This window comes from Zosterops lateralis (genome assembly GCF_965231275.1).
Source record: "Zosterops lateralis genome assembly, chromosome: 1".
NCBI classification, from domain to species: Eukaryota; Metazoa; Chordata; class Aves; order Passeriformes; family Zosteropidae; genus Zosterops; species Zosterops lateralis.
In genome coordinates, this window is record NC_139762.1 from 65,342,342 (window position 1) to 65,355,274 (window position 12,933).

Genomic DNA, 12,933 nt, shown 5'->3' on the forward strand with positions numbered 1-12,933 from the left:
AAACTGTTCCTCCAGCATCTCCTGGTTGTAAAGGTTGTCACACAGAACTGAGATGCTTGCAAAGTGACTGCTTTTGGCAGCAATCCCCAAAGCCAGGCAATGCATTTTAGGAGTTTTACACCAAATAAAGTTTTGCACAACTCACTTCTCAAATGTAACTGCACTAAAGCAATACATGCTGGGCTTTGGGCTTTCATCATGCATTATGATAACTTTGTCAGTATGAGGCAGAACTTGCCCTTCTACTTCACTACATCTAAAATCTGGCATTTTCAGAGAACCATAAGAGCTCTCTTTGTGATACCTCAGTACCACAAATTAAAACCCAGTCTTTTGGAGGAACAAGGGAAAAATAGAAAGCAGGGTATTTTTGTTAGCTAGGAAGAGAGAATGAAAACACAAAGCTTTTACAGTTTGATCTTTATTTTGTATCACAATTTTTTAGAAAGGTGAATGTTAGAAGATCCAAAAGTAAATTTAATTTTCCTTTCATTGGTTGGGTTATCATCCATTGCATTTTCCATTATGTGTGTGATAATTTTACCAATCCCTAAGCTGTTGTTTCAGAGAAGCAGCAGCAGGAAGGGTTGTCTGTAGATTCACACCTGTAAAAAAAAGGAAAAATAAATTCAGCAGTGAAGGTGGATATTGCAGCTGTAGGTGAGAGGTGTTATTACAGCTGGTGTGGGCCATGCCCCTGCACTGTGGTTACAGCCACAAGCTGTAACAAGATGGGGTGCAGGTGTGTTTTGGGGAAGACCAACCATAGCAGGTCTCCTTGGGTCACTGCTATTCTGAGGTGACCAGCTAAAGCCTGGCCTGCAGCTCAGAGACTTGAAGCAGAGCTTGCTTGCTGTTTTGGGGGCAATGAGCAAGCTCAAAGGGATCTGCTTCATCAGGGTGAGGAACACTTGTACCCACAATTCATACTCACAGGTGCCATGTGGGTAGCAAGGCAAAGGCTCTGCCTTTAATAGGCCACTGTTACTCTTAAAGCTCTCTGTGAATAATCCTCAGAGAGCCATAAGATGCCTAAGGGGGGTTAGTAGTTAAGAGAGCTGTGCACTCTGACTCATGTGGAGGCCACCCAAACTCACACACCACAGAAGAAAGTGTGAAAGTTTCTCAACTTTCAAGCCACAAAGTCATCTGCTTCCCTATCACCAGAAGGAGAGATAACACAGGAACAGATATTGAAGGATGGGGTTGGCTTTCTGCCACCAGCTGCTTTAGCAGAAAATGGGAATTAAATCAGGGGACTTAATTCTGTGCCAAGTCCCTTCTGGCCTTGCTCTTTTTAGTAGTAGTTTCTATCTGCCTGTGGGAGCTGTTGGTTTGACTCTGCTGTTTCTCCACTGTGGGAAATGACAGGGGTTTTTTGCTGGGTCCACTATTCCCATTCTTGCTCTGGTTTGAGTGTGGAAACACCCACAAAAAGTACCATTTGCACAAATGCAACTGCATAAAGGTGGCATTATTCACCAGAGACATGTGGAATCTGCATGGAAACTTGGTTTAGGTGCATGTTTGCCAAAAGATCAATTTCTAACTCCTCAAAGATCAGAGGCATATTATCAAAAATAAAGATTTCTTCTTTCAGCAGCTTGGTCTAGTGGAAGGCCCTGCCCATGGTAGGAGGGTTGGAATAAATGATCTTTAAGGTCAAACTACTCTTCTACCTAACTTGAACTCATATCTGACACCTTTTTATGACTTTCTTAACTGCTTGGGCTGGCACATCCCCCCTGATTTTTTGAGGGTAGTCAGCCATCACCACCATCAAAGAAAAGGGAAAAATTGGAACTGCAATAATTCATCTCAACATCTAGATTCTAGTCCCTGCTGTGACACATACTTAAGTTTTCCATGGGGAGACGAGCTGTAGTTGCAGAAAAATAAATTCCAGAGTTAACTGCTAGTCTGAAGTTCAGGGCAGATTTAGAATGCAAGCTGAAGGTCCACTGACAGATTAAACGGAGAGCAGGCACACCTGGCACACTGGCTGCTGCATGTATCCAGGTACTGCTTTCTTATCTTGGCTGTGTTTGCAAGGGGAAATACTTGTGTAGGTACCCAGCTCCAGAAACAGCCACTGGCAATGACAGGGGGAAGCTCCTTAGTTACCACCCTCTGGAAAGGGAACTCTGCACAGTGCAGGGAGCTGGGTACCCAGGTCTTGTGCCTTGAAAAAGGAACTTGCACATCTCCCTGGGGGCCATAGAGCTCATCAAGACTCCTCAGCATCACACACCACAACACTACACCCCAGACATCTTGGATGATTCAACTCCTTCTTGAAAGATCTGTTTGAGTAGAGAGAACACAGAACTAAAACTCTGGTGTAACGAGCATATTTTAGCATGCTCTTGGTAATTTAGGCAGTCAAATATTCTGCTTTAGGTCTGATGCAAATACTACTGGCAGCCTCCTGCTTCTCTTCAGGCACTGCTAAGCCCTGTGGTAAAATTTCTCTGGGCAGCAATAAATTAAGAGAATCTGAAGTCAAGCCACCTAGACAGCTCAAATGCCAGATACAACTTCTTGCTACATTTAGCTGTGTCTTTCCATGTTTACCAAACTTCACATCCATTAATGGTTTATATCAGAAATGGCTAGCCAGTCTTCTTGTTGAGGAATCCTCCAAAAACTGCATTTTCTTCCAGGCAGTGTAACCTGAGCAGCTACTCAGGGACAACCAGCAAACCCACCTTCCCTTTGCAGCTACATTCCCCTTATCTTTACATCCTCAGTAACACCATAATCAACTCAGCTGTCTCTTCAGTGACTAAATCAGCACAAGAGAAGGTGTTCAGCACTTCTGGCTGTAATCCCTGTTCTAACAGCTGTTCTCAGTTCCCTCCAGAGAAAACCAATCTATTTGATGAATCAGTTCGCCCACCAATTTGCTTTGTCAGGTAACAGGCGGAGCTGCAAGCTCCCAGCCTCACCTAGGCTGCCAACGTGCAGTCAGTCATTTCCAAACACATGCCAAAAATAATGCTCAACTGCAAAAGAACTGTCAGAAAAAGTGCTGAATTTGGTAATATCAACTGGGAAAATACGCAGACATTTGCACATATGCATGCAAGCTTTAGCAGTGGAATAAATCATATATTGAATAGTGTATGAAAAATAAATAAGAGTAAAATATGATCTGGTTGAAAAACACTGAATATCAAATAAAATTTTTCAGACCAGAGATTGCTTGCACTGAGACCTTTTAGAAATACTGTATGTTTCTCAAACATAGACAATGCTAATCTATGCTACCTTCAAAGATGCTCTTTTCAAAGATGCTCTTGAATTTTTTTAAATAATTTACTGACCACAGTTAACAACATCTTTTTTTTTTTTTTTCTTGGAGTGCTTACAGTTTAATTTGAAAGCCTTTAGAAGAAATAGGAAAAGAAACGTACAAAGACCATTCATTTTTTATTTTCTGTGCTAAAGCTGGAACAGCCTTCTTTTGTTTATTTTTTTTCCACCATACCATATTTTTCAGAGATTTTTGCATTACATTAAAATGTATTACACAGCTTGCATTTCCAAAACAAAGATACAGCTCTCTCTTTTCTTGAAATTCTAAAATAATGACTATATATTTAGATGGAGTGGTTCACATGTAGTTCTTTTCTTAGCTATTCTTGGCTATTTTCTGCAAAACAGGAGCATCCACCAAATGTTGTCCACATATTATATTATAAACCTTTTCAGATCCAGACCACCAGCAGGACTTCCCTCACTTCCCTTGGCTTCAGTCACTTCTGTTACACCAAATTACATGCCTTTGAAGGAGAGATGGAAGAATTTAGGCAATGAGATTGCTACAGAAGCAAAAACATCTCTCATGGGTCCATCTTATGTTGGCAAAAGAGCTCTTTAGCCAGCCCAGGCTATCACAGAGGGCTATGCTTCTTCTATGGGTTCTGGCAACATCACTCTGCTGGGTCAGGCTTTTGTGGCATGGCCCCTAATCCTGGTCAGCCACTGGAGTGGAGAGCATGTCCCAGAATATGGAACACAGAAATTACCATGTCAAGTATGGACGCCAGTTTCTGTCTCTTCAAATGAATAATCTAAAATGCTAATAGAGAAGATCTAAGAAAATGACCCTTCTAGCTATTTTTTTCCCTCCCTCCTTCCCATTACAACCATGGGACATATCAACAGTCTCATGCCCCAGCTAGTTGTGTTTCTCTCACGAGCTTACTCCAGCTCGTTCCTGCTCTCAGTGAGATTATCTAGCAGTGAGGTCCACATATTAAGCATAAATTACAAAAAGCAGTTTATTGCCAGCTCCTGGATGTCCTACCTCCCGATTTCATTGAATATCTCCCGATTTCTTATAAGACACAGTTCATAGCAACATCTGGCTCACCCTTCTGCCTTCAGCTTCAACTTTCTCCGCAGTTCACATGTAAATCCCTAAATAAGTGCTTTCTTTTGGGATTTTTTAAACATGTGTTTCCCCTACAGATATAACACACAAATCATAGAAGGTAAAAATGAAAAAAACCTAGAAGGCTGTCTGAAGCAATCTTGATGGAGAATTGTTCCTCATTGTACATCTTTGTTCAACAGTAATTTTAAATGCCTCAAGTAATAAAACACTAAACAATTTAATCCACAAACAGTTCTGAGTTGGACTCAAGTTTGCTTTGTTTCATCCACTATTTCAGCCATTCTAGAGCCAACACTACCATTTACAAAATCTTCTTTGATATTTGTATATTTAAATATATGCATGCTAGCATCTAAGATCAGTTTATTTAAACATGCTGCTAAATTTGGATTCATTCCAGTATCTCTCAGACACTGACAAGTGCAGAACAGAACTCTTCAGGGAATCAAGGAAAAATTGCCATTTAAATAATAAAAATCATCTATGTATTTTCAATCAGGGTAGTTTAAAATATCACTGTTACTTCCAGGAGCTCTATCAGAGTGCAGAGGCTGACACCCATTTCCGCTTTTTCTTTGAAGTCTGAAGTGAGATCTTGTTTTGTACAGAGTATTCTAATTTCTATGTAGCTGTGTAAGAAGAAGAAAGTCATTATCTCGGCTTTTTGAGGCAGTGCATGACAATCAAGGCTTTTGAATTAAAGAAACCCAAAACAAACCAACAGTAATACAAAAGGTTTCCAGACAGCATAAGTAAGATTGAATGCAAGTTTACTCATCTGTAATAAGTTTATTTCAGAGGGTTTTTTCATGTTTCAGTTGGATAGCCTGATTTATAGAGCTATAGAAAGAGATATCTAAATCACTAGAGGAAATGTTTCCAGTGGGCAATAAATAATGCCTAATGACAGATCGTTGGTATTTTTGATAAATCAAAGTTATTTTGATGTCTGCAGTGTTTAGATAGCATTTACCTAATTTTTATATAGCTTATACTACTTTTGCTAAAACTACTAGCAAACCAATAGATATTGGTCTCTCAATGAAGACCAGCACTTACAAAGATATATACATGTATAACAACAAATTTATTTTTTTTTACATACCCGGTGACTTTGAAATTGTGTTTTAGGTGCAAGGGCATGAAAACTAATTCACTTATGTGCACTGTGCTACCTATTCACATATTTCCATTTCTGTGCAAAAATACTGAAAAATCTCATCAGAGAGATCAGTGTTGCTTTATCATCATTGCCTTTATGCTCCCTCCAGATCTTTCCATTTGGGTGATTTGATTTGTTCAGGTAACCTACTTTCTTTTCAATAGGTTGAGGTAAATAGATCTTCCACAAATCTGTCAAAAATCCTGCCAAGGAATATACATTGCTAGTATTCAGAGCAATGTCCTATACAAGAGAAGAACCAACATGTTAATCTTTAGCCTTGTAACCCAAATACCTTCGTTGATAAAGGCTACTACATTGATTAGCCAGAGAGAAGTGAGCACGTGGATTTGTTCAGACTGGTTTTATTTGCTTTTCTTTAAAAATGTGACAAATGATGTTGAGCAAGACATTTGCATCTAATCTGCACAGAGGCACTATTAAAGACATGTTCTAAAACCCAGGAATACAGTATAGTCTCTTGTAGCAGTGTTGACAGGAAGGTGTCAAAACAATTTTACAAATCTATATCTTGTAAATCTCTTTTCTTCCTGTAAACTAAAATAAGCTGTACAATGTCGAAAGAAAGGCAAAGGCTGGAACATTCTTCAGAAGAATATTTGTTTCTCTGCTGCACCTCCTAGAAAAAGTTCTACTCTCAAATTACCAATGAAGGCAAAGCAGGCACTGAATTTCCATAGTCCTAATTAAGATAGATGGGAACAAGGTTGTCAGCTAGTACAAGTCCTCACTGTGTCATTTAAGCACACTCATGAGGAGGTAGATTTAATTTCAGACTGGCTCATCTACTTGGCATACTGTCTGCTTATCCTAACCAGGTGTAAGAGGTTGCAAGTTGGATCAATGAAGACAGTAACCTGTGTTGGGCAGGAGTGTTGATCTGCTGGAGGGTGGGAAGGCTCTGCAGAAGGATCTGGACAGGCTGAATCATGGGTTGAGGCGAATAGTGTGAGGTCCAGCAAGGCCCATGCAGTGTTACAGGCTTGGGGCAGAGTGGCTGGAAAGTTTCCCTGTGGAAAAGCACCTAGACCAGTTGACAGTCAGTGGAATTCGAGGTAGCAGTGTGCCCAGGTGGCCAAGCAGGGCAGTGGCATCCTGGCCTGTATCAGCAATAGTGTGGCCAGCAGGACCAGGGCAGTGATCATCTTCCAGTACCCAGCACTGGTGAGGCTATGCCTTGAATCCTCTGTTCAGTTCTGTGCCCCTCACTACAAGAAAGCATTGAGCTGCTGGAGCAGGTCCAGAGACAGGGAACAGAGCTGGGAAGGGTCTGGAGCACAAGTCCTATAAGGAGTAGCTGGGGGAGCTGGGGGTGTTTATCCTGAAGAAAAGGAGGCTTAGGGGGAACCTTACTGCTCTCTGCAACTGCCTGAAAGGGGAGTGTAGCCAGGAGGGGGTCAGCCTCATCTCCCATGTGACAAGTGACATGACAGGATGAAGTGGCCTCAAGTTGTGCCAGTGGAGATTTAGATTAGGTGTTAGGAAAAATTTCTTCACTGAAGGGGTTGTTAAGCTCTGGAACAGTCTGACCAGTGAAGTGATTTTATCACTATCCCTGGAGGTATTTAAAAGGCGTGTAGATGTGGCACTCAGGGACATGGTCTAGTGGTGGAGCTGGCAGAGCTGGTTTTACAGTTGGACTGATGCCCTAAGGGTCTTTTCCAACCTAAACAATTCTATGATTCTTTTCTTTTATTTTGCTCTTTCTTCTTAATATTCTACAATTCCTGTTCCTCCATCTAACCCTTAGAAGCATTCAGTACCTAATTTCCATTTCAATGCAGCTGAGAATAGGTTTGTCTACAGTATTTTAATATAAAAGGAATATGCATGGTGTTTTACTTTGTTCTGGACATGTAAGATTTTTTTATGTAATGTAAGCATGAAAGCAAATAACTTTGCATGCTCATTCCTACAAGTCACTCAAATCCATTACAATATTTTTTTCCAAAGCAGTCTGTTAAGTCTAACCACAAAACCATTAAGCTCAGTAGTAGGTCTGTTTCAAATTAATGCAGCAGGTGGGCTCATCACAGACAAACAGCAGTGTGGCATTTCCCAAAAGGGAATATCATTGTAATGAAATAATAACGGAACTACTGTATAGCTCAAGGAGATAAAAATGGAAGCAGATTTTTGCACAGGCCCCACACCTGGAAATCAAATCCTGTGAGAGAAGCCATCATTAGGCTGCTAAAGTAATTGTCTGAAATTCAGAAAATGCCTTTCTTTATAGGCTGTAGCCAGGACACTTTCCTAAAAGCTAGTTTAATTTCCTCAGTGCTGTGCAGTATGAGAAACCTTTTTGTATTGTGAATCATCAGTTTCTTTTGGGCAATTTTTTTTTAAATATATACTTTTAGTTTTGGGAGGTTTTGTTGGGTTTTTCTCCAAGAAAACATAAATGCAGCAGCATCTTGCAGAAACAGGTGTTTATAGCCTAAGGTGCTGAAAGAACCTCTCGTTACCTCATGTTCACACAGAATCTGTCCACTTTGAACAATCTCAGGATCAAAATCAGGAGCAGAAGACACACAAGCAAGGGGCTTGGAAGTGCCAGGAGTCTCAGCCCAGATCACAACCCAGTCCCAGTAAAGGAATGGAGAGGCCAGGGGTGGACCTTCCAGTGTGCAAATATGGTTCTTCATAAGAAACATAAGTCAGTGGTGGCTGCAGTCCAGGCTGGTGTGCAGATATCTGGCATTCCAAAACACCCACAGCCCACGGCAGCTCCTGCCCTGCAGAGAGGTTCAGCATCACTCTGGTGTGTCTCTCCTGAGCCTGGCTGCATTTGCTCAGTGCTGAAATTAATTCACCAAGCACAGTAGGACAGTGTTGGGAAGGAGAGAGGAAGAACCTGGCTGACCTCAGGTTGTGGCAAGGAATTGTTCAGGCACAGGCATGCAGGAAGCCACTGCCCAGAGCTGGAGTCTGGAAGAGATCACCACATCCAGCTGGGGGAAGGACTGTGTAGGTCATGTCTCAGCTCCCAACTCAGTCAAAAACAGACACAAATTTGCTAAACCTGCCAGTTTAGCAGCTTCATTGACTAAGACCTCAAACCCCAATGTCTCTACAATGTAACCTGCCTCTTCCTGCCACCCTACTTGGCCTGAACCTCATTACTGGACCTCTAGGTTCTTCTGTAGGCTTGCTTTATAGGAACTTGGGGACTGGTTTAGAGAAATCTCAGTCAGCTCACCTTCACTTAAATCAGTTAAAGATTTGCTTCTATAAGTGTAAAGCATTGAGATATTCAGTTGAGGAAGCATAATAAAAAAAAAAGAAGCATCTTTATCAGAGTGAAAGCTACACCAGTCACAGATGAATTTACTGTGATACTTGCTGATTTTCATAAACCTTAATTTGCCTTCCTAAAGAGTTCTGGTTTGGGCAGTTTCCAGTTTCCTGTATTGTCATCTAGACCACAATCTGCCCTAAATTAATTTTTAAAGAGGTTTGGGGTTTGTTCAGTATACGTGATGTTGCATACTTTGGAAATACTTGTGCATGACAAACACTTTACAAGTTTATTGGTGTTTTTTTTTTTTAATCTTATTCTCTCTGTGACCCTGAGATAATGAAAGTATTTTTCACATGTCCTTTTCCATATTTTTTAGGAGACCCTGAAAGCTTTTGACCGAGAAGTAAATGCATTTGTGGACTATATGTTTGGACCTCGAGGTAAGCTGCTCCACTTACAGCCCTTTAAGGAAATAAGACTACTAGAGATTACCACCTAAAAAACTTCTAATAAATTTCCTGAATAACTTCTTATTGAAAAATGTAAACTAGGCAGAATCACAGTATTATCAGGAAGACACCATTATTGCAGCAAATCTATCAATGCAATGATTTGTGTTTCCATTGTTTCTGAGAATATCAGAGAAATTCAGTTTTGCGTCCTAATGTGGAATAAAAAGCCTGAAAGCCTGGGTCTTTCTGAAAGTGGAAGGTCTGGTTTGGGACTGATTGTCATTCATAACCCAGTTTGTTTGGTCCAGCTACTTACTAAATTGCTACTTATTAAATTCTGTCTTCAGAAGGATGCTTGGAGCAAAAGCAACCTGCAGGATCACATCCAAAATTTCAATAAACCAATAAACCAACCAAGATTGAGTGGGAGAACAGATGCATCTTTTGACTTCCTATTATTGCTTTCTGGAACAGTTTGGACAAGAGTAACTTAAGTAATTGTAGGTTGAAGGTGCCTCATGCTTTGCTAGGATTGAAACAAGTAAGTAAAAAAAAAAACAAACCAAACCCAAACATAAAATAGGACTGCAAGCAAGGATGAAGCATCAAAGTCAGGGCTAATAGAGCCAAGCAAATACAAGAAAGGAGTGAGACAGGAGCTTAGACAGGACACAGTCCTCAGAGTAGGCCACTGCAAAGCCACCTTGGTGTTGATAGGACTGGGTTTAACTTTAGGAATTGCCTTGCAAACTTTTACCCATGGTTAGATCCAGAACTGTTGCTTATGGGGATGGATGCACGATTGTGGATTCCCAATTTGTTGCAGTAATGTTCTCCATGTCACAGAAACAGTTCTTGCTACAAAATCTTTTCCATCATGTCTACAGTAGATGTGAGTTTGAAAGAAAGATTTCCAGTGAAGAAACACTGAACAGCTTGGGAACTGCAGCAGAAGTTGTTAAAGCAGAATAGGTTTAACTAATGGCTTCTACTATAGTAGATTTTAATATTAACAAAGAAATGTGATCTACACTACTTTCTGGTGTTCTGGTGGTTGTTTTTTTTTCCAGTTGGACATGATGTTCTCTTTCATTCCTCTTTACTTGATGGTCCAGAAAATTGTATAAAGGAATAAGCTATAGTTGATCTAATTCTGAATAGCACAGAGATCCCTTTGGGCTTTTAGAAAGCCCTTCAATTAAACAAGTATTATTTTTGTATCTTGCCAAGTACATCACCATCCTTCTCCAGACATCAGGGCTGAAGATAGCTTTGTTTGTCCATGCCTCTGCACTCTGATCTTTAATTTAACTGGTGGTATAATGACACAGTATCATGCATTTCCTGAATAGCATATCTCCATCCAGTGTGTTTATCCACATAAATAATTCACATAAATAATTCACAATAAACTGCAATCACGTTTAAATTGAATGACTGCACAGATGAATATCTAATGAATTTGAGAGCTTCCACAAACATCTAAACCACAAACCATTCCTCTTCTTTCTCTCTACTGATTTTTGTCCACAGTACACACTTCATTCAGCAGCAAGATGGATTAAAAGGATAGATAACAGCACTCTATTATTTTAGAAACCAACCCCCTATTTATTGTTGAAATTTTAAGTAGTAACTCCTGAAATACTTGTATCACTATGCAGGTCTTTGTCATCATTACCAGTTGTGATGATGGCACTAGAAGAGACAGAAAGCCGTGCTCTAATTCCCAGAGGCAATCTCTGTCACACTGGGAGCACCAGGTTAACACTGGTAGCAGTACTGCCCAACTGGAATGAGGGGCAGACTGTCTGAGATCTGAATTTATTTTACAAATATTGGCATATTTTGTACCTTCATTCACTGGTCTCAGCTGGGCTTTGTAGACAACTTCACCTCTGTGTTTGCTTTTGAACTAGCAGAACAAGTCCTTTGGATCAGGGAACAGCAGCCATATACCTGCCCATTGGTTTCATCTCCTGATGAGGGGTGGTCTTACAATTTGGTGTTGGTCCATATTGTTCTTATGCTCAAGGCATATTGAGAATGAGTGAAATAGCAATTTTCTTCTGTAAGAGATAATTTTTCCAGGGTAACCCTTCATCTGCAGAGTATTGTTTGGTGTTATGCCAAATTATGTAATACTGAATTGCAGGAGCTAAATCTACTTAACTGGTTGTTTGTTTTACCTGTGCAAAAACCAGAGGTGGTCAAGAAGAGATGTATTTTGTTGAAGTTATGATAAAGTAAAAAAGCACTTTTCCTTAATAGACAATGATCAGTAGCAAGACTCTGTGGCTAACACATCCACCCTCTGCACCTTAAAAACGACTGAACCTAGTCAGATACTGACTGGCCAAAGCCATACAGAAACTTGAATCAAAATGTTTCTAAACCTCATTGATAAAAGCCTGATACGTTTAAAGTGCCTGGGAGGCCTGCCACTCACTTAACAGGAGCCAGGATTTCACCCCAAGGGTTTGGCACACCATGGCCGGTGACCGTGAATGAGTTTATTCATGGAGCGATCGCAGCTTGTGGGCGCCTGCTCCTTCCCCTGCTCTAGTCCAGTGCTTTCCCACTGTGACTTTATTCATTGCTCTGGTCTCAATTTCAGATGCTGTGCAAGTTCAATACTGTAAAAATAATCCTTTCTCCTACTGACAGTGTAACTTTATAGTACTTGAACACGGAGATTTAACTGTCGGTCAACAGAAATGCTTTTCATCTCTCATTCTTCTGATAACTTCTTTTGAAGTACATTCCCTTTCCTCCCCCCTCTTGACACATAAAAACCTCCCTCTGCTTGTCATTCAAGGATAAGTGGAAGTGGAAACAAAGCAGTCACGTTCCTTGGCTGCCCTTTATAAACCACTTTCTGCCAGAAACTGTCCTACTCTTCAAGGTATTGAGGTCGTGGTGGGAAATATTCAGGAAGGGTACATGTTTTAACAATTTCTCTGGAAACTGGAATACTATAGAACTTAAAAATACTTGACATGCTGACCTGAACAAGCACACGAGTTCTGCTTTTGTGTGGATCAGCCCACATGCTTGTGGCCACTCACAGCAGAATGAAAACTTTCTGAGTGCATACTGGGGTAGAATTTATTCTATGTAGTTTAATTTGTATTCTGAACTCTTCTGAGTACTTTTCCTCTTTGAGCAAACATGCAGTTTTGTTATCTACTCATGCCAATTTGCCTTTGTGCATGTAACCTTTATGCACCAAATGTTGCAATCCTCAGACCGGAGACCTTTCCTTAGATACCAGTCTTGCTGACATGGCTGCTTTCTACATTTTCATTTAGGATACCAAATAGATAAATTAAATCCTTATGCTCCTAAAACACACACTCCTAAGACATCAACACTTAAACACACAACCTTTTCCTGTCCTATGATTCCTGTGTCATGTTGACAGCCCATAAGGGAGCAGAATCACTTCTAAAATATTCATTCCAGTGCTTCACACATGGCTTCTGAGCTTTAAGAGATTGTTGGGAGTGTTTCCTTCTCACACTGAGGTGATTCTAATAAACATTGAGATCTGAGGACAGACAACAGGCATTCTAGCTTGGTAACACTCAACACAGCAAGGCTACCATAAAAAGGAGAATTCTGCTGTTGTGACTGCTTTAATCCTACACCT

The 12,933-nt window shown here is 40.5% G+C and overlaps 1 protein-coding gene across 1 annotated transcript in view; it reads left to right on the forward strand.

The window, feature by feature from the left end:
- Nucleotides 1-12,933, forward strand: part of ELOVL2 (ELOVL fatty acid elongase 2) — a 57,128-nt gene that overhangs the window by 14,839 nt on the left and 29,356 nt on the right. Inside the window, exon 2 of the mRNA XM_083862588.1 lies at nt 9,206-9,269. Within this exon, the coding sequence (XP_083718714.1) occupies nt 9,206-9,269 (64 nt within the window). The remainder of the gene's footprint in view (nt 1-9,205; nt 9,270-12,933) is intronic.